The sequence below is a fragment of the Centropristis striata genome, chromosome 8, assembly GCF_030273125.1.
Source record: "Centropristis striata isolate RG_2023a ecotype Rhode Island chromosome 8, C.striata_1.0, whole genome shotgun sequence".
In the NCBI taxonomy this organism is placed as follows: Eukaryota; Metazoa; Chordata; class Actinopteri; order Perciformes; family Serranidae; genus Centropristis; species Centropristis striata.
In genome coordinates this window covers 38654350-38677589 of record NC_081524.1, presented here as the reverse complement: position 1 = coordinate 38677589, position 23240 = coordinate 38654350, and the positions used below count along the sequence as shown (strand labels likewise).

The window sequence follows — 23240 nt, the reverse complement described above, 5'->3', positions numbered from 1 at the left end:
ATTTGTCAGCAGGTTCATTAAACACTTTTTTCATGGTTCAGGCTTTATAGGGTTAAGTAAAGGATCTGAATACTTTTTCCACCACTGCTTTCCACCACTGTTTGTTACACGGGTGTCACCATAAGTTCTTATGGGTTAAAATCTGGTTAAAGCCCTATATTTTGAAAAATCCCTTTTGACTTGTCACACCTACATGACGCTCCTCAGTGCAGAGCCTGCCACCTGCTGGTGAAACACGCGCAACAACAACAACACAACAAGCAACTAGTTTGAACAGTGTTTATTGCATGACAAACCAGGAAAAAAATAGGCCACACAAGTGGCAAATGAAAGTGTAAGTCTAAAACCTACCACGAGGGAACCGTCCACTTAAAAAGACACATTCTCAGGACTACTTTTGGCGGCTGAAGAAGCTATTTCTGCAGGTTTGAAAGGTTGCAGCGTGTGCAGCGCGGCTCAGAGGAAGCTCAGACCGAGCCGCGCGCTTGCACATACGAGCAATTTGACCGATTTACACATCGCGTGCGAACTAACCGCTTCTCGTGACAGCGGGACAGATGCTTCTCAGGCAAATGCTGCCTTCACTGCAGGAAGTGTAGCGAAGCAGCACGGCGCATGCCCTGGTGCCTCTCTGACAAGCAAGAGGATGAACCGTCCCCTGCTGTAAAACGGTGAGTAAAAACTACCACATTATTCTTTTAAAGTAGCAGGTTGTATTTCAGAGTTTTTAGTGTAGACTCGGCGGGGTTTTTGTTGTGCACAGCCTCTGTGGGACATGAATGAGTGCGTGCTGTCGCTCCGTTGTTCAGCCGAGGTGTGCGTGCTGCCGCAGCGACAGACGTCAGTTTAAGTGGTGAAGGAGGGTGAGAAAGGCACGCAACTGTCCCTGTAGGAGTTAATGGTCAAAAAGGTCTACTTGTTATAATGTGGAATATGTTAACTAATGTGTTATATTGTGCTCACTGCATGGGAAAAAAGGTTGTTTGGGTAATTTGTCAGGAAATCTAACAGACAATTTGTTAATTTCTCCTTTAATTCTCTCTGTGCTGTTGATATTGTCACTTGAGCTGCTGTTTGTATAGGATTGAAAGAATATTATGAACAGAATCATACCAGAATTATTACTAATTGAAGTAAATATCGACTGTCCATGTAGGAGTTGGTGGTTATAATGTGGAATATGTTAACTAATGTATTATATTGTGCTCACTGCATGGAAAAAAAGGTTGTTTTGTTAATTTGCCAGGAAATCTAACAGACAATTTGTTAATTTCTCCTTTAATTCTCTATGATATTGTCGCTTGAGCTGCTGTTTGTATAGGATTGAAAGAATATTATGAACAGAACAGAATATGAACAGAATCATACCAGAATTATTAGTAATTGAAGTAAATATTATTACTAATTGAAGTAAATATCGACTGTCCATGTAGGAGTTGGTGGTTATAATGTGGAATATGTTAACCAATGTATTATAGTGTGCTCACTGCATGGAAAAAAGGTTGTTTTGTTAATTTACCAGGAAATCTAACAGACAATTTGTTAATTTCTCCTTTAATTCTCTCTGTGCTATTGATATTGTCGCTTGAGCTGCTGTTTGTATAGGATTGAAAGAATATTATGAACAGAATCATACCAGAATTATTACTAATTGAAGTAAATATCGTCTGTCCCTGTAGGAGTTGGTGGTCAAAAAGGTCTACTTGTTATAATGTGGAATATGTTAACCAATGTATTATATTGTGCTCACTGCATGGAAGAAAAAAGGTTGTTTTGTCAATTTAACAGGAAATCTAACAGAGAATTTGTTAATTTCTCCTTTAATTCTCTCTGTGCTATTGATATTGTCACTTGAGCTGCTGTTTGTATAGGATTGAAAGAATATTATGAACAGAATCATACCAGAATTAATGCTGTTACTGTTTATTAGCCTGTTTATTATGCTGTAAATGTTGATTAAGGAGTGAATTTACATTTATCTTTCACCTCCATTCCCAGTGACATTAGACAGCAGCTCAGTGAACACTTCATTGACATTTGACCCATTTAAAACACCTTTTATTGACAGTGATTATAGACCTTGTAGCCTACTGTATAATTTAACTGTAACCTTTTTAGAATTGAAAGGATTAACTACAACCATAACATTATGACAGCAGACACAAAAATAACTGATAGGGATTTAATGCTTTGCTTAATATGACTTGTTAACAACACTTCTGCAGATTACAATTGCTCAACAGGTCTTTTATTGGTAATATACTTGTGGTTAATGGAATTTCCTAAATGAGACAAGACCCAATTTTATTCCTTGGCTTTTTAACACTGCGTGAGTTTTGTGGTCCTCTGTGTCTTTTATTTCTTTTATTTTTTTTACTACTTTTAACTACATCTTTTATTTTATTTTACTATGTTTATCTGTTTTGATTGTATTGTTTTATTTATGGCATCATTTTAGATTTATACACTTATTATTTATTGCTGATTGGTATATGGAATTGTTTGTTTTATTGTTGATTTTATGTACAGCACTTTGGAGACGTTTGTGTTGTTTAAATGTGCTATACAAATAAAGGGGGATTGGATTGGATTGGATTTGAAGACTGGACCGCACACAGAACTAAATTATAAATGCATTTAAAAAGTATCATAATTTAAAAATGTTTTTAATGAGAATGAGAGAAAATATGTAAAGATATATATAATTCCCTCCAACATCGTGAATTATATCACAATTGCAAAAACATTTAAAAAATAATTGCAATTCAGGTTTTTTCCCCACTTTTGTCCCATCATCTGTGACATTATTCATCTGCATCCCTCTTTATATAGGAATCCAGGCATGCCCATGTGAGGATTATGTCATTTTAAGCCCAGTATGGATTCATTTCTATGACAGTTGCATGCCAGAAAAGACTGTTGGGGGAGGCTTTTATTGACTTGTGTGTGTGCATTACCTAGCATCACTGCATGCATGCATGTGTGTGTGTGTGTGTGTGTGTGTGTGTGTGTGTGTGATGTGGATGTGAACATGCGTGCTCTGCCCTCTCTGCGTGCAGCTCTGTGAGGAGGGGTGATGGCGGGTGCTGAGGTCATCGTGTCTTCAGGGGATCTCATGACGGTGAAGGAGGAGGAAGGGGCGTCCAGTGGCAACAACCATAAGACTCAAGTCATCCTGCACCTGCAGCCCATTCTGCACGGGTAACAAGGGTTTTATTACTGAAGGGAGGGTAGATGTCCTCCATTTTCTGTGTGATAATGTGAATGAATGAATGCTTTATTTCGGTTACAAAAAACAAAAAAACAAAGACAACAAAATAAAATCATGTTTTTACAAAATAATCCATCAGACAGCAACCGAAAAAGGAACAGGCTGAAGCCCCAAGGCTTATTTTTGCCTCTCCTGTACTATCTACATGCATATACATTACATTATATACATTACATTAACTGAGTAATTCAAATTGTTACAAAACACATGATACCTTAAACTGAAAAATCAAATTCAATCAAATCAAATTTCATTGTGTAACCCTAATGTAAAGAGATTTTAAGGAAATACAGTACAGGCCAAAAGTTTGGACACACACCTTCTCATTCAATGCGTTTTCTTTATTTTCATGACTATTTACATTGTAGATTCTCACTGAAGGCATCAAAACTATGAATGAACACATGTGGAATTATGTACTTAACAAAAAAAGTGTGAAATAACTGAAAACATGTCTTGTGTTTTAGATTCCTCAAAGTAACCACCCTTTGCTTACTAGAATATAAGACATGTTTTCAGTTATTTCACACTTTTTTTGTTAAGTACATAATTCCACATGTGTTCATTAATAGTTTTGATGAATCTACAATGTTAATAGTCATGAAAATAAAGGAAACGCATTGAATGAGAAGGTGTCAAAACTTTTGGCCTGTACTGTAGATAGATTTTTATCATGATCATTTTTCTACTAAATTCTATGACATCATGAATGTTTTTCATATTCAGTGTAATGCAGGCTGAAGTCAAAGCCTTTTACATTTAAAAAAAATGGGTAGATGAATTATGCAACAGTGATGCAAACATTCTGATGTTAAATTCAGAACTATTCAACTCTCAGCTTGCAAGAAATGATTTTTCTGCTAAATGTGAGAATTCTGTCGCCCTCTGCAGGATAAATGACGACATTGCGGACACTGGCACGACAGTCCTGGCCATAGAGACACAACCTGGTATGTGATTCAGATAATTTCCCTTCACTGCTGACATTAAATTACAACAGGAAGGTTTTCCTGTGGATGAAGCAGTCCAACTTTGTTGATGAGCTATACTTAATTATGCATTGATTGATACAGCTTATTAGTTTCAGCATTCAAAATTTAATTAAAACCGTGTTTGACCACAGTGCTTTAAAGAACTCACAGTCAACAGTAAATACTGTTGAGTAAATTCTTGTTTTGCATCAATAACAACATGGTGGCAGGCTGCGTGCTCGACAGATTTTCTAAGAGGACTGAAGTTTGCTTGTATTTAGTTTTTGTGCAGTGGGAAACTTTTCCTTATCTACAGTGACACAGACACTAAAGCAGACATCACAAAGACAGGGTGCTGTTTATGCACCCTTTAACCCTTTGATGCACAACATGGGTCTAAAGTGACCCGACAGAGTTTTTATGTTCGATATCGATGCAATAATTCATCATTCAGTATTCCAGGTTTTCCTCAATTAGTTTGTTTTTGATCATCATACATCCTAATTTTTATGTTTTCCTTTATTAATTTTGAATAGAATCCCTTTGTCTGTCACTACTCTTCTATTACACAACATAGGTCAAAAATGAGCCATATCCATTTTTTAGCTAAGTAGCTTGTTAAGCTAACTTCTTAGCTAACTTCTTGGCTAAGTATTTAGCTAAGTAGCTTGCTAAGCTAACTACTTAGCTAACTTCTTGGCTAAGTAGTTAGCTTAGCAAGCTACTTAGCCAAGTAGGTAGCTATGTAATAATACAAAAACTTTTTTCTTCATAAATTATGAGAAGCAAAACGAAAATAATGATCTGTGTTTATCAAAAACAAGATATTTAAAGAATACTTAGAATATTCAATCATGAAATAAGTTGATATAAAAAGATAGAGCACAGAAACACACAGCAAGCAATAAATAACAGGGGAAATGAATGCGGGTCATTTTTGACCCATGTTGTGCATCAAAGGGTTAAAGTCTGTCAGCATTTGATATTGATTTCATATGCTTACATAAGATAATTATATTTTGAATGTTTATGCAAACAAAGCGGGCATAGAGCGGCTAATTTTATTTGTGATTTTCAAAATAAAACTTCAATGTGCCTGGCAGTCATACACACATTTTACCAATACCATGATAATCCTCGGGTCCGGGTGATTTATTGATGGGCATCTGGAGTAGGGCTTTGTAAAGTTCATCTGAGGGTTTCATTAAGGGTTTATCAAGTGTTTCTGCATCTTGTTTGGATAGATTGGGTAAGTCCAGGTTATTAAAGAATGATTGTAACTCTAATGGGTCGGGGTCTTTATTTGAAGAATATAATTCACTGTAGAAAGATTGAAAGATCTTATTTATTTCTTGTGGGTTTTGGGTAGTGTCACCTGTTGAGGTTTTTATAGTTGAGATTACTGCTTTCTCCTTTTTATGTTGTATTTGACTCGCTAAATATTTGCTTGGTTTATTGTTGTTTTCCACGTTGTCGTATTTGAGTTGTTGTATCAGAAATTGTGTTTTTTTTTATTCAAAATTTCATCTAACTGAAGTTTGGTGTGTTGTAGATCCTTTTTTATTTGTTCGTTGGGGTTGTTTGAATAGATATCTGTGAGTTTTTGTTCCAGATGTTTTTCTAGTTCCTAGTTCTAGTATGATAACCTGATAACTGTGATAATGTTGGTCATTATAATCCGATAAGAAATGTTCACATCTCTGTGTGTGTACAATAAATGCTGGTGTTTTTGTCTTGTGACTGTTAGAAGACAGTAAAGCAGAAGGAGAGGAGGTTGAGTATGGCTACCCCATCACCTGTGGAGACAGCAGAGCCGTTCTACTCTTTAAGAAGTTTGTGTGTCCTGGAATTAATGTCAGATGTGTCAAAGTAAGTAGTTTAACCTTCCTTACTCTACTGCATATGATTATGTTCACATCTTGTCTGTCATAGATGTCTTTTTCATTTCTCCACATACTTATAATAGCTTTCTTAACATACACTACTGGTCAAAAGTTTTAGAACACACCAACTTTTCCAGAATTTAATTGAAAATGATGCAGTTTAATGTCTCAGTGTACTCTGAAATGAATGCACATTTGCAACATTTAAAATTCTTCATTGAGCATGATAGTGTTTTGAAAGTAAAAAAAAGATTCAAAATCACATTTTATGTTGGACTAAAGGACTAAAAAAAGACCAAAAAAAAGACACAAAATGACAAAAAAGACATCAAAAGACACAAAATGACTAAAAAAAAGACACAAAATGACCAAAAAAAGACACAAAATGACTAAAAAAGACACCAAAAGACACAAAATTACTAAAAAAAAGACACAAAATGACCAAAAAAGACACCAAGACACAAAATGACTAAAAAAGACACCAAAAGACTCAAAATGACAAAAAAAAGACACAAAATGACAAAAAAAAGACACCAAAAGACACAAAATGAATATGAACATGAAAAGAATAAAAAATGGACAAAATAGCCCAAGACTCCATAGAGTTAAGTTGTTAACCCATTTCTTGTTCCCTGAAAAAGGCCTACTTGTATAATTCTGAAATGTACATTATTTTCCAGTTTTGGTTAAGCTTACCTTTTTTTATTTACCTCTGGCAGTTCACCACTTACCTTTGTACCCTTTCAAGCTGTTCATTTGACTTGAACTGCTTGAATTTCAATAAAAAACTGGAAAAATTGGGGTGTTCTAAAACTTTTGACCGGTAGTGTACTGTACATTGTGTTGTCTTCTGTTTTTACAGTTCAATGAGCAGCTCATCAGTCCCAAACAGTTTGTCCATCTGGCAGGGAAAGCCACTCTGAAGGACTGGAAGAGGGCCATCAGACTGGGAGGGGTCATGCTCAGGTAGAGTTTAAAACAAAAACCCTGCTGGTCCGCCTGTCCTCTTCTTAGTAACTGCTGACTGATGCTGCCTTTAAATCTGCACCACCTTCAACCAAGGTTATAATAGTTTTTTATTTTTCATTAGTTTTAGTGTTAATTTCGTTGTCAATTTTTGTTTTCAAATTCAGTTAGTTTAAGTTAGTTTTTAGAGTGGGTTTGCTAGTTTTAATTAGTTTTTATTTTTTGGAAAATGCTTAGTTTTAGTTTAGTTTTTATTAGTTTTAGTGTTAGTTTTAGTTTTTTTTGTAATGGGGTATTTGTTGGGTGCCAGATTAAAAAAAATCAAAATAAAATGTGCCTTTATTTCCTTTTATTATCCATCTCAGCCCCAATAAGTTTATTAAGTCATAAAAACAGATAGATGAAATAGATTTCATATCAACCAAAAAGGTTTACGTATGAAAAAAGTTGACAAAGATGAAAACTAAGGACATTTTCACTATAATTTCAGTTAGTTTTGTAACCACACATTACAGTTCCAGTTAGTTATCGTTTTTTTTTAAAACCTCTAGTTTTTATTTTTATTTCAGTTAACGAAAATGTTTTTTCAATTCTAGTTTTCGTTATTTCGTTAGTTTTCGTTTACTATAATAACCTTGCCTTCAACCACTTCGTTGCATTGAGGGTTAAAGTGTCAGACGCCTCAATCTAATGAAGTCAACAGCATATCTCATTCACATAATTTGCACTTACGTGGAGTCTGTCTGTGTTGGAGGTTGCCAGAACATTCCAGAGTCAGTCGGTAAGCTGCATTATTATGATAGCAGGATCAAATAACACGCTGAGTGAAACTTCTCACCTCTTTATCGTGTTTGCACTTGTTCCTGGTGTTACTGTGAGTCAATACACCAACTCATTAGGCAATATCTGCTCTTTTCATCTTCTTTTTCCTCCAGAGGTCACATCAATAGGCTTTGTGTCAAACAAACGTCTGGAAATCTATCGAGATTGTTCAACAAACTCAAACCACACATTTCACACATTTCTAGGGTGTTCTTTTAACCTGCCTCTCCCCCTCCAAGGTTATAATAGTTTTGGATTTTTCATTAGTTTTAGTTTTAATTTCGTTGTGAACTTTTGTTTTCAAATTCAGTTAAGATAAGATAAGATAAGATAAAACTTTATTGATCCCTTGGGATGGCTCCCTCAGGGAAATTGAGTTTCCAGCAGCAAACAGGTTAAAAAGCACACAGTATCAAAAGTAAGAAAAAAAAGTAAAAGAACAATTTATATACAATAAATAAATATGAGGTGTATGGGTTTTTAAATAGTCCTTATGTATTTCTTATTGTATTTGTTACTGCTCCTTCCTGTCCTCTGTCCTCTAGTTAGTTTTAGTCAGTTTTCAGAGTGAGTTTTCTAGTTTTAGTTTAGTTTTTATTTTTTGAAAATGCTTAGTTTTAGTTTAGTTTTTATTAGTTTTAGTGTTAGTTTTAGTTTTTTTGTAATGGGCTATATGTTGGGTGCGAGACTCAAAGAGGTCATAATACATTTTGCGTTTATTTCCTTTGGTTTATCATCTCAGCCCCAATAAGGTTATTAACTCTTACAGTTCTGGGTGTTTTGAATTTTGGTTCTAGTGTAAACATCCCAGTCTCAGTAAACATATTCACCATGTGTTGCATGTTCAAATAGAAACACTGAATTATGAATGAAAAAAGTTGACAAAAACGAAAACTAAGGACATTTTCACTATAATTTTAGATAGTTTTGTAACCACACAATACAGTTTCAGTTAGTTATCGTTTTTTTAAAAACCTCAGTTTTTATTTTTATTTCAGTTAACGAAAATGTTTTTTCAATTCTAGTTTTCTTTATTTCATTAGTTTTCGTTAACTATAATAACCTTGTCCCCCTCGCAGGAAGATGATGGACTCCGGCCAGATAGATTTCTACCAGCATGACAGCGTGTGCAGCAACACCTGCCGCAGCACTAAATTTGATGTGCTGATCAACAGCACGCGGCTTCCTCCGGGGACCTCGGTGCAGCCGAGCCCATCATGTCTGGCTCTTGACCTTGCTGGAGGACAGGTGCCTCCCCTGACAGGTAGATTTCAGTTGGCTGTTACAGTTTGTTGGTTTTTTCCTCACACATATGCTTCAGCTGCTGTTTTTTTTTTAAATATATGATTGTGATGATGCACACAAAACTTTTTATAGCCACCTGGAAATGATTTATCTGCAATAATAAAGCAAGAATAGTCATTTGTCATTTTGTATCTTTTTTGGTCATTTTGTGATCAATTTGTGTCTTTTTTGGTCATTATGTGTATTCTTTTGATCATTTTGTGTCTTTTTTTGGTCATTTTGTGTCTTTTTTGATCATTTTGTGGTCAATTTGTGTCTTTTTTGGTCATTATGTGTATTCTTTTGATCATTTTGTGTCTTTTTTTGGTCATTTCATTTCGTTTAGTCTTTTTGGTCATTTAATGTCCTGTTTTTTTTCTCACACATATGCTTCAGCTGCTGTTTTTTTTTAAATATATGGTTGTGATGATGCATACAAAACTTTTTATAGCCACCTGGAAATGATTTATCTGCAAGAATAAAGCAAGAATAGTCATTTCTGACACATGCTGTTGGAGCTAAAGGAAGATAAGGAATTAGGAAATTAGCTGAAAGATAACCAGTGGCGGTTCTAGACTAATTTTACTGTGGGGGCCAAGGAGGGGCCAGTGTTTAATCAGAGGGGCAAATTAAAAATCGTCAAAAGTGATATTTAAGCATTCAATACCTTTATTTTCGCTAAAATTCTCATATTTGGAAGAACTACATTGATTGAAACACTGAGACTTACCAACATTAACAGTTATTTTTGTACGACAATGACATTTCTCACTTTTGTGCACAATTACTTTTTTTTATTTTGAAAGTGCAGTACAGTGAGAATGATCTTTATATTTAGCTTTTATTGCACAATTAAACTATTATACAATGTACACATTATGGGTTCCTTTTGTGTACAATGAGATATTGTTTGAACAACAAAAAGGTTAGAATTGTTCCGTCGTTCATCGTTATAAATTGATCATTTTATTATTAATTTGGCACAGGGGCCACAGCAGGGGCCAAAGGCTTCTTCACAGGGGCAGTGGCCCCTGGAGGCCCCTGTGTAGAACCGCCACTGCAGATAACACAACAGTTTCTAAATGAGCAACCACTGTGACTGCACAGAAATAATATATCAGTCTATGGAAAAACAATTGCATTTCTTTGGCAGTCTTCCCTCTGCCTACTCATGTTCATCGGTGATATTAGATGTTTATGCACTATAGTTACAGTAAATCCCTTTTTGTGGTCATTTCAGGAGAGACTGCACATGATGCAGCAGAGGAAGGAGAACCTTTGGAGGAGAAGTTCAGCACAACAACAGAGTGGAGCCCAGGTCCAGGTCCGGCCCGGGATGGAAACCCTACAACAGCCAACGGACATTCTGCAAAGAGAAAGAGGGCCGACACACCTGGTAAATATAAGAAAGGACACCGAGGGGGTGTGGGGAAAATAATCCAAAATGGTTTGGCTGATAGGACAAATATATTGATTATTTACATGGATGTATTACTGAAGGGGTCTACTGAGCTCAGTCTCAGGGGCCCAAAGTGTCCGTCAACACAAAGAATCTACAAAGAGATTCAAAATCACTACAGACAATAAAAAAACTAGGTAACGCTTTATAATAAGTACTGATTATTTATGTATAAAGTACTGATTATTTATTGCTTATTAATCACTTCTAGCCTATAAAATATCAGATAGTAGTAAAAAATGTTCATTGCAATTTCCCAGAGCCCAAAGTTTGTCCAAAACTTAAAGAGAAGAGTAATATTTAATATATATTCATATCTGAAAAGCTGGGAGCAGAGATTATTTAATGATTTTTGCTGAGATTGATTTAATGATTAATAGATTCAGAAAACTCGCAAAACTCGCAACACTTGCATTGAATTCAATATGTCAATTAATGAATCAGGTAATCATTTCAACTTTACTGTTTTTAGTTGTTGAAATGTCCAAAATGCTCTTTTTGATTGTGTCATTTACAAACTTGATGCAAGAACAAATCTGATCCTGTAACAAGAGAGCACAGTAAATACTACAGGTGCATCTCAGTAAATGAGAATATCATAGAAAAGTTTATTTTCTGTCAGTAGTTTAATTCAAACAGTGGAAATAACACATTAAATAGATCCCTAACACATAGAATGAAACATGTCTTAATTTATTTAATTCCTTCTAATTATAATGATTATCGCTTACATTTAATGAAGACCTAAAATTTAGTCTCTCAAAGATTTCGGTAACGCTTTATAATAAGGTCCTTAATAACCATTAATTAACAAGTAATAAGGCATTGTTCTCACTTTAGATCCGGTAGTTGCAAAAAGCATAGTTAACTTATAGTTAACTTATAATAGATGAGCAATAAAGTATATTTTAATATCAATAAGCAAACAAAATAAGATTAATAAAGGCATGGCAAAGACATAATGGGTGGGTCATGGGTGTTTGTAATGCCATTATTAACACTTATATAAGCTTATAAACACACAATAATGTTAATAAGCATCTTGTAAGGACTTACAAGGGCCTTATTACTTGTTAATTAATGGTTATTACAAGGACCTTAATATAAAGCGTTACCAAAAACTACAAAGAGACCACAACAACTCAACTCAACTCAACTTTATTTGTAAAACACTTTAAAACAACAACAGCCGCAACAAAGTGCTGTACATAAACAAACAGAACAAGAGACAATAAAATAAATAAATAAAACAGGAAATAAACACTAAAATAAATAGATTAATTGCTTTTTAAAAGACAATTTAAAAAACAATAAATAAAAGCAAACCATAAAACACTAAAAACAAGAGCAGAGTCTCATGCGTGGTTAAAAGCCAAGGAATAAAAATAGGTTTTAAGATGACTTTTAAAAAAACAAAAAGAGGCTAAACAACTATAAAGTGTGCGTTTTGCCTTTTTCATGTCTGTATCCAGGGGCCCATTGTGTCATAAACCACTCATGACTATTGAGGCTGAATCCATGAACAGTTTTTGAACCTGAAGAAAAACAAGACAATATAACTCTGCATAACTCTATTAAATTTAGCATTCATGGCGTAATATACAAATACAAAATATGATCATAAGTGCAAAATTTCTGCACCATAAGTAGCTACAGAACCAGCAGTAGAGGGCTTCAGTCATGCACTGATGGGTTTACTGCAGTTCTGTATCTGCCTATGACTATGTGGTGTTAGAAGCTGCCTTTTTCTCTGGGAGTCCTGTGCGTCACTGGGTTCCTGATGGATGGGAGTCAATTTCACCATGCATTATGTGACTGGGATGGGACAAGAAAAGGGTAAACAGCAGCAGGCAGAATGGGAAGCATAATAACAATAGGTTAGTTTTTATATAAATTATACTGTCAATGACGGACTCTGGCCCTCCAAAAACATTAGAAACAAAGATGGAGCAGCTGGCCCTCATTAGAAAAAGAATAGGAGCCCCTGGGTATGTAGTCTAGACGGATTTCAGAATAAAGGCCTCCTATAAGAAGTGAGGAGCATTTATGGGTACAAGTCAGGAACCGGCCTACCTTACATATCTCAAGGGTGCTGAGTCCAAAAAAAATGGTTCCCAAGTGAAATTTTTAGTTTTTGACCTTCTAATTTGTATCAAATGGCCAATTGCCCGTCTTGCACAGTCATTGGACCATTTCCCCTTAGTTTTTTTGTAAGTAGGCAATCAAGATGAGGAAATTAAGTTTCTGGATCTATAGTCTAGGGTCAGAGCAAGGATATAGTGGAGGCTCAGTGTCTTTTTTATGTATATATATATGCAAAATACCAACTGGAACATTTAAAAGTGATATTGATTGAATATTTATGTCGGCCTTAAAAAAAACACACAAATAATGCTTAATTTCACCTTAAAAGTTGGTATTTTGCATATATATATATAAATATACATAAAAAAGACACTGAGCCTCCACTATATTCTTGCTCTGACCCTAGACTATAGATCCAGAAACTTAAACTCCTCATCTTTGATTGCCTACTTACAAAAAAAAATGGTCCAACAACTGAGCAAGATGGGCAATTTGGCCGCCATATTGATATGCAAATGAGAAGGTCAAAAACTCTAAATTTCGCTTGGGAACCTTTTTTTTTTGGATTCAGCACCCTTGAAATAAGTAAAGTAGGCCGGTTCCTGACTTGTACCCATAAATGCTCCTCACTTTCACTTTTTGGACAATTCCGTCTAGACTAGTATGTTTACTGAAGGAATTGTTGGTCTTAACACAGGAATGGGCTGGGACCAGAGTCATTTTTCCGGGATTTGGACAGAACAGGTGTTTTTTTTTGTGGGAATGAGATGACGGAAGTGAAAATCCACTCCCCTTGTCAACCTTTATGGGAAGTCACGTATCTCCATGCTGAATCTCTATAAAGTGATATGTTCTAACCTCTACTTTGAACTGTTGCATTTACCTCTGGTTACCACTTCGTCAGCTGACCTAGGGCAACCTCCCAGAGGCAAATTTGTAAAGTTTATGAGATAGCTGTGTATTATCGGAGGAGACACCGGTTCAGCCCACTGACCTTCAGTCCTCCAGAGGCCACGCATCCGTAAGCTGTGTCCTTTAAACCAGCTATTCTCAACCTTGGGGTCGCGAGATGATTTTTGGGGGTCGCCAAATCATTTTGGAAGGCAGCTCTGTCTCCACTGTGTTAAAGTGTTCATGTGTTCATGTTTTAGTCTTTTTGGTCATTTAATGTCTTTTTGTTTGGTCATTTTGTGTGTGTTTTTTGTCATTTTGTATCTTTTTTGTGTCTTTTTTGGTAATTTTGTGTCTTTTTTGATCATTTTGTGGTCAATTTGTGTCTTTTTTGGTCATTTTGTGTCTTTTTTTTTTTTTTTGTGTGTCTTTTTTGGTCATTTTGTGTCTTTTTTGATCATTTTGTGGTCAATTTGTGTCTTTTTTGGTCATTTTGTGTCTTTTTTTGGTCATTTCGTTTCTTTTTTGGGTCATTTTGTGTCTTTTTGGTCATTTTGTGTTTTTTTTGGTTATTTTGTGGTCCTTTTATGTCTTTTTTGGTCATTTTGTGTCTTTTTTTGATCATTTTGTGTCTTTTTTTGGTCATTTCGTTTCTTTTTTGGGTCATTTTGTGTCTTTTTTTGGTCATTTTGTGTCTTTTTTTGATCATTTTGTGTCTCTTTTTGGTCATTTTGTTTCTTTTTTGGGTCATTTTGTGTCTGTTTTGATCATTTTGTGGTCTATTTGTATCTTTTTTGGTAATTTTGTTTCCTTTTTTTGGTCATTTTTTTGGGTGATCTGAACTGTGCGTGTGAGATTCTGTTCAGTGAGCGGGGGTCGCGGACAACATGCATGTTAAATTGGGGTCGCGACTCAAAAAGGTTGAGAAACACTGCTTTAAACGAGGCGGCCCTTAATTTGCAACTGTGTATCCTGGTGGATAAAATGGTAACGGATGATAAAAAAGAAACATTAAAATATCAGATCATTGCATGAATCATAAACAGCAAAAAACACAATGAATGAATGTTAACATCTGTCAGTTCCTTTACCTTTCACCTCTAATACACCGAGCCAATGAAACCTGAATCTGCAGCTGTGGGATGTTCTACCATTCCTGCAGATTGACCTTAAAAAGTTGCTGACCACTAACAGGCAGAGAGTCACATCTCTTTATATTACCATCCACGGCAACTGACATTTTTAAGTGCGGCTTTTTCTTGCAGGGACCTAAGCTTTGATTTAAGGGCTTTTAAAGGTGACCTGATTAGGCATTGATCCAGCTGGGCCGCAGTCAGTAAAATAGCCTCGGGTGATCTTTTGTGTGCAAGGGAAATTGCGGTGCCTCACTGCACAAGCGGTATTACTTGTCACGGGGCTTAAAACAAATTGACAACTCTCAGGAAATGTACTCAGCCCATAACTACTCTCCGTCATCTCCAGAAATGTGTTTCTTTCCATTAGTGTGCATTCCAGACATGGAGACATACATGAATTTAGCTTCAGAGAGCTGTAAATGGGATTTGGAATATTTTCTGTGGGTGTATTGCATTTATCTTGACAGGCATTTAAGCTAACATGAAAGTGTTCGCATTTCTTTCAAGATAACATATCAAAGCACCTCTGATATTTTATCACTTCTCAACTTCTATTTGGCTCAGTTTTGTACAGATCCCAAGTAATTTTTTCAGTCTGCCCTGTCCTCCTCCTTCTTCTTCTTCTCCTCTTTCTAACCCATTTCCTGCTCTTTTCCTCTCCACCTATATTGCCCATATAACATCTCTCTCCCATTTCCTCTATCTCATTATATCTTTCTTCATTGTTTCTCCAGCCCTGACACTTCTTCCAATGTTTCCCTCCTCAATTTCTCTTTCAAACCTTTAACTCTCTATAAATCTTCCTTTCAGACATTTCCCTGTCTCCATACTCCATCTCATTTGTCCCACATTTATTTCCTTGCCTCTGCCTTTTTTCCCATTGTGTCTTTTTTTACTATACTCTATCTACTATCTTTTACAACTCCACAGCTCACATAGGAATGCATACTTCACTCATGCACAAATCACTTCTATAATACCACTTTCTCTTATTTATCTGTGGCACTTTGACATTTTTATATGACAAGACAAACACACACAGATCCCCACATATCATAATAATGATCCGCCTAATTGACCTTCTCTAGATGGAGTACTGAGTCTGTGGAGGGGTGTGGCAGACTCTGGGCTGATGGGGGAGGTCCTGTCCAGTCTCCAGACTGAATTATTAGCCACTCTTAAAGGAGTGGAGGCTCGCAGTGAGAAGGCCAACCTGCAGGAGACAGGTGAGATCCCACAGTGAAATTAGAAATCAATATAACCGCAGTGCTTTTATTTTGACGATAGTTAAGACAACAAATATAGCCACTAATATATATGACAGAAGAAAATAAACTTTACTAAACCTTGTGTCCTGTCAGTCAGCCACTATAGAAGCCTTTTGATACTTTATATCAACTTTATATGAATTACTACGCATTATTATTTACCGTTCGTTTTTTAATTTAACCGTTCTACCTGTTATTTCCTGTCACTACCTTTCAAAATGAAAGCACCCGTTTCACACTGGACGGCACCTTTTCAAAATAAAAGCATCACAACATTGTTAAACACCTTGAAAATGTACAAACATGAAAAACAAGCTATATAATACAAAAACACCAATAGGAAGCTTACTAAAGGACATTTACAGTTGTGTTTAAAATAAATGGACTAGTGATATAGTGATTGGAGTATTTACTACTTTTTACTGCTATATTTGATTTACTCCACATTAACAGTCTTATCATAACATGTATTCCTATCAGTAGCAGCTCAAAACCAGATAATTTACTGTATTTTATAAAGCGATTAAATTATTATTGAGCAGAATTTAGTTCAGAGTTTTGGCCCGGCCCCTGCAACCTTCGTGGTATTGGTCATGTGGCCCCTTGGGGACATTAATTGCCCACCCCTGCACTGGACTGTGAAAAGAATTACTTTTAAATTTAGTCAAATGTCAGTCAAGTAAAAAAAAATGTAAATCTAATCTTATAATGATTTTTTAATAAAAGCTCCACCAACTAAATCTGGTTTGAGCATAGACATTGATTTTTTTTTTTTATAAGTTTGGAAGCAATGTTGAGAACAATCATATTTATTATTCAAGCCTTGTCACTGACTCTTGATGATTTTGTTTTGCCAGATGCCGTCATCCTTAATTCCCTGTGCAAGATGTTTGGCCTTTTAGACTCAGTGAAGCAAGCTCTGGACCTGAAACGCAGCCAGGAGGAAGAAATCCATAACAAAGTTTATGGTGAGAAAATTCTTTGAAGGCAACATATGGTGCATACGGTGATAATCCAGTGGATTGTATTAGGGAAAAGGGAAACTGTAGTATTTTTCAGCCTGGACCCGGTTTTCACAAGTTTGAGTGTCTAATTGACTAATGGGAACAGTAGTTTCTGAAATTGGATCAGTATTGAGAGAGAGAGCTGCAGCCAGCTGCCACACAACAAGCTGTGATCGTTCGGGGCCACTGCGCAGAGATAACATAACGCTTCGTTCACTAAAACTGCTTTTTTTTTTTCTTCAGATTATTATTATTATAAGCAGGGATGGCATGATACCACCACAGATCCGGTACCGACACCGCAACCTTAAGTAACTGCTAATACAGATGCTAATCTGATACCGTCTTTTTCTCTTAAACAGCTTTTTTTGGTAATTTTGTGTCTTTTTTTGGTCCTTTTGTGTCTTTTTTGGTCCCTTTTATTTTTTTTGGATCATTTTGTGTCTTTTTTTGGTCATTTCGTTTCTTTTTTGGGTCATTTTGTGTCTGGTCAAAAGTTTTAGAACACACCAATTTTTCCAGAATTTAATTGAAAATGATGCAGTTTAATGTCTCAGTGTACTCTGAAATTAATGCACATTTGCAACATTTAAAATTCTTTATTGAGCATGATAGTGTTTTGAAAGTAAAAAAAAGATTCAAAATCACATTTTATGTTGGACTAAAGGACTAAAAAAGACACAAAATGACCAAAAAAAGACACTAAATGACAAAAAAGACACCAAAAGACACAAAATGACTAAAAAAAGACACAAAATGACTAAAAAAAAGACACAAAATGACTAACAAAGACACAAAAATAATTAAAAAATGGACAAAATAGCCCAAGACTCCATAGAGTTAAGTTGTTAACCCATTTCTTGTTCCCTGAAAAAGGCCTACTTGTATAATTCTGAAATGTACATTATTTTTCAGTTTTGGTTAAGCTTACCTTTTTTATTTACCTCTGGCAGTTCACCACTTACCTTTGTACCCTTTCAAGCTGTTCATTTGATTTGAACTGCTTGAATTTCAATAGAAAACTGGAAAAATTGGGGTGTTCTAAAACTTTTGACCGGTAGTATATTTGTGTATTGTTGTCCTCATCTACTTTTCAATCTGTGAGAACTCTTCATGTATACTCTAACCTCAAATAGATACAACAATTTAATGTAATAACACAAATTATAGAACTATAAATAAAATTTAATCTCCTCATACCCATTATCGGAATCTAAACAATCAGCCGTGACACTGACGACCCTTTAGATAAACCCAGCTACGCTTTCTGCTCTCCAACACAACAAACTCTCTCTCCGACTCTGACTCACATTTCCACCGTTTTTCTTCTTGCAGCAAGTCATCTCTCATGACATTTCAGAACAGAATGCCATCTCCATTTTTCCATAATGTTGTCAGACAATTATAATAACAATCTTAGTCTGTTTGTGGCAAAAACAAGCACTTTAAACGGACATACATTGACAGTGGACATGCCACAAAATGATTACATTGCAGCCCATTTTGCTGCAGCGCTCTCGCTCAGTTCTGGACCAATTTTGAAAATTGTTGGCCCCATTATTCACTTCCGCACAAAAACAAGGGAAAATAGGAGCCAGGCTGGAAAATACAGATATACAGATCAAGGTTATAATAGTTTTGGATTTTTCATTAGTTTTAGTTTTAATTTCGTTGTGATTTTTTGTTTTCAAATTCAGTTAGTTTTAGTTAGTTTTTAGAGTGAGTTTGCTTTGTTTTAGTTTAGTTTTTATTTTTTGAAAATGCTTAGTTTTAGTTTAGTTTTTATTAGTTTTAGTGTTAGTTTTAGTTTTTTTGTAATGGGCTATACACTGTAAAAAATAATCTGTTTAATTTACAGTAAAATACCGGCAGCTGTGGTTGCCAGAACTTCACCGTAAAAAATACAGTGAGCGTATGTAAATGTAAATATCAGCAAAAACTGTAATTTATACAGAATAATCCCATCATTTTTAGGATAATTGTGTCATTACGGTATTTCTCCATTAACTTTACATGAACATTTTATATTTTTAGAGCAAAACTGTGTGTTTTCTACAATTTATGGTGGTAGAATTTAAAGTTTTGTACTATTCTTTGATTTACAGTAATTAAAAGTATCTACTACGGTGATGTACAATGTTTAATTTTACGACCTGTTTCTGATGCAATTTGACAGTTTTTTACTGTAATTTCTACAAACATTTTTTACAGTGTACGTTGGGTGCCAGATTCAAAGAGGTCATAATACATTTTGCGTTTATTTCCTTTGGTTTATCATCTCAGCCTCAATAAGGTTATTAACTCTTACAGTTCAGGGTGTTTTGAATTTTGCTTCTAGTGTAAACATCCCAGTCTCAGTAAACATATTCACCATGTGTTGCATGTTCAAATAGAAACACTGAATTATGAATGAAAAAAGTTGACAAAAACGAAAACTAAGGACATTTTCACTATAATTATAGTGAGTTTTAGTTAGTTTTGTAACCACACAATACAGTTTCAGTTAGTTATCGTTTTTTTAAAAACTCTAGTTTTTATTTTTATTTCAGTTAACAAAAAAAAATTAGCCCTCTGCAGCCTCTGAAAGCAAAACATTGATAAAACACAACAGTGATAAACCTGATTGTAATATCCCAACTGTGATATTTTAAATTCACACTGAGCTGCATTTAGAATAGCATCATGCTCGTGTGTTGGTTTCCGGTAAAGGTCACGTTCTGCAAATTCAAAATGAGGACACCTGAACAGTGTTGCTTTTGCTGTGTGTGTTGTGAATTAATTTGAAGATGTATTAAAATATCTGACATATAGCAGTTTATATCATATTCAAGTGTTTTTCTTTAAAGATTTTCTACAACATAAGTGGCGAGCTAGCCACATACCTTCCATATTGGAACCTTCCGTAGTGAGTCACAATGTCATTTATTGTAATTTATTGTAATATTGCACAGTCTTAGACAATTATATAAGGTAATTAGAATACTGAGGCAGCAGCCAAGCTAATTTGGCACCACCTAAGCAACTTTTCCCAAATCTAATTGTTGCAGCTGGTCCCCATTGGAGTTTTATTTTTTATTTTTGTTGCAAGCTTTGTCACGCTCGTGTTGTTTATTAACTCCTCTAGATTTTACATGTTTTGTCCACATACATGTGGTGCTGAAAATGTTCCAAGATAATGAGAAATTGCATATTTTTAATTGAAAAAGGTGAAATGTTTTTTCAATTCTAGTTTTCGTTATTTCGTATAATAACCTTGGTACAGATGTTTCCCTTTAACTTATATCCTGCTCTTTTTTTAGCGCTGGATGAGATTCTGGAGGAGCGGAGGAAACAAAGTTGTGATAAAAACATCTCCTACAAACTTCAGTCTTCAAAACACCTCCAACCTCAACGTCAAAACCCTTCGAACAGCCACAACCTGCTGTCTCCCGTCAGAACCAGCCGAGTGATCCAGCCTCTCTTATCTGCTCTACCTTACGCTCAGCTCGCCATTAACCCTCAGCTCTTCACCCTGTTCCCCGCCTCCACCGGCCAGCGCCACCAGGCTGGAGATGAGCTTGCTGAGACTGGGAACCAGGAGAAGCTCTGCAGGCTGGGACAGGAGGTGGAGGTGGAGGAGGGACAGGACTCCTCAGGGGTCCAGAGAGAGCCGGGACAGAGGACTGTTAGGTTTCAGGAAGAGCCTCACTTCAGAGAGGAGGAAGTAGAGGAGACGGAGAGCTTGCATGAGGTTGAAAGGGTGGTGATAGGAAGAAAGGCGTCGAAGAAACATAAAAGTAAGTGAGGAAGAGAGAGACGATCCCAAAGGGAGGCTGGACTGGAGGCCAGGAATGTGCCTGAGACCTGAAGACTAGCTGTCCTTCTGTTTTTCTCATATACATATCGTTAGCCTCATAGCATAATTGCCTAAGTCATTTTTTGGCCAAATTGTGATATCTGCCCAACTTTACTCTCCTACTACTGCTGCATCTTTCTGTCTTATTGCCTATCAGAACACTTGTTCGAGTCCAAAATCATTTTCTGCCTCTTTGACATTGTGTGGCATTTTTGCCACTACATACAAACATGGCCAACCGCATGACAAAGAGGGCTCTGCTGACCACAAGTGAAGTAATAAGTCTTCTCTTTGATTCATCTGGTTAGGTAGTTCATGTTTCTTCAACTTTCTAGACAATAAATTTACTTTCAGTCAATCAAAGGGATTAGGAGAAGTGTGTTTTTACTTTTAATCACATTTCTGCGACAAGGTATGATGAAGTAATGTAACAGTAGCGAAACACTTTTTATTGCAAGTGTAAAGAGATTTGTTTTGACTAGAAATAAGACATTTTGACAAGATATAAGATCAGTATTCTTGGTTAGATTTTGAGTTTTTGCATTGAACCTGTTCATATTTTCAGAATAGCGTTCAGTGAGCAGAAGTACTCTGTGTTCATTCCAAAAAAAGACCAGTGTGATGTTTGTATTGTTTTTTTCTTGTTTTCCGAAACGCTCAAATATGACTTAGGCAAATATGCTATGAGGCTAACGATATATAGGTGCACCTCAATACATAAGAATATCATGGAAAAGTAGTAGTTCAAGTCAAATAGCCTCAACAAGGTATTGAGTAGATGGACATACTTTTCAGAGGCCAATATTTCCATATTAAACATACTTTTTAAATTTGGTCTTTTATAATATAAAACATTTTGGTGACGCTTTATATTAAGGTCCTTGTAATAACCATTAATTAACAAGTAATAAGGCCCTTGTTAGTCCTTAGAAGATGCTGATTAACATTACTGTGTGTTTAAAAGGTACTGTACAGGTTATAAAACACAGATCACATAATAATCCAGCCAACCAACTGCTTTTTAAAAAGAAGTCGGTCCATTAGTGTTAATAATGGCATTACAAACACCCATGACCCACCCATTATGTCTTTGCCATGCCTTTATTAATCTTATTTTGTTTGCTTATTGATATTGAAATATACTTTATTGCTCATCTATTATAAGTTAACTATAAGTTAACTATGCTTTTTGCAACTACTGGATCTAAAGCGAGAACAATGCCTTATTACTTGTTAATTAATGGTTATTAAGGACCTTATTATAAAGCGTTACCGAAATTTTTGAGAGACTACATTTTAGGTCTTCATTATAAGCCATAATCATTATAATTAGAAGGAATTAAATAAATTAAGACATGTTTCATTCTGTGTGTTATGGATCTATTTAATGTGTTATTTCCACTGTTTGAATTAAATTACTGACAGAAAATAAACTTTTTTATGATATTCTCATTTACTGAGATTATACTACTCATTTGGACTTGCTCTTCTAACATTTCAACAACTAAAAACACAGTAAAGTTGAAATGATTACTTGATTCATTAATTGACATATTGAATTAAATCGCAAGAGTTTTCTGAATCTATTAATCATTTAAATCAATCTCAGCAAAAATCCTTAAATAATCTCTGTTCCCAGCTTTTCAGATATGAATATTTGCTTGTTTATTACTCTTCTCTTTAAGTTTTGGACAAACTTTGGGCTCTGGGAAATTGCAATGAACATTTTTTTACTGCTATCTGATATTTTATAGGCTAGATGTGATTAATAAGCAATAAATAATGAGCACTACTGACTAATTCATAATGAAAATAATGGTTAGTTGCAGCCCTAAAACACTAAATACTGTTTTGAGAACAATACCGTTTTTCTACAAGTATTTCTAAATTTAGCAAAGATAAAAAGAAGGTGTTGTGTATATATAATATTTGATTCTATTTATGATCTTTGGTGATAATATTTTCCCTCGTCTAAAAAGTAATTTGCAGCTTTTTTAAGTCTGTGGCAATTTTTTCTCATACTTTTATAAGTATCTTTCTAATACTATTTGTAATTGAAATTTTCTTGTGAGCTACACTTGTGTTTTGATTGATTTTTTTGTATAATTTGTGAAATATTTCTCACCCAGGCTAAAGATCTATGCACCAGACACGGTCTGAAGAATCATTTTTGACATTGTATATAAAATAAGTATTGTGACTGTTGACATTCATTTGCTTTATGCAGTATTTTACTAAAATGTGCTGCAGATACATAATCTTCTTCTTTTACTTTTCCCCTTCTCTTTATCATAGAAAAAGCATAGAGGAGAAAAATATGTTATGCACAAAAGAGTATGATGAAAAGTATTCTAATGGTCCAAAA

At 35.2% G+C, this 23240-nt stretch overlaps 2 protein-coding genes across 2 annotated transcripts in view; one reads left to right on the top strand and one right to left on the bottom strand.

The window, feature by feature from the left end:
* LOC131975753 (trypsin-3) overlaps positions 1-23240 on the bottom strand; it is a 641927-nt gene that overhangs the window by 113435 nt on the left and 505252 nt on the right. The window lies entirely within an intron of this gene.
* On the top strand, positions 247-20932 carry LOC131975739 (glucocorticoid modulatory element-binding protein 1-like). The gene is made up of 10 exons (XM_059338493.1): positions 247-671; positions 3060-3201; positions 4163-4221; positions 5990-6111; positions 6988-7091; positions 8993-9177; positions 10438-10593; positions 15857-15994; positions 16894-17004; positions 20340-20932. Exons 2-10 carry the CDS (start codon positions 3077-3079, stop codon positions 20822-20824), a joined length of 1485 nt encoding a protein of 494 aa, XP_059194476.1. The 5' UTR covers positions 247-671; positions 3060-3076; the 3' UTR covers positions 20825-20932.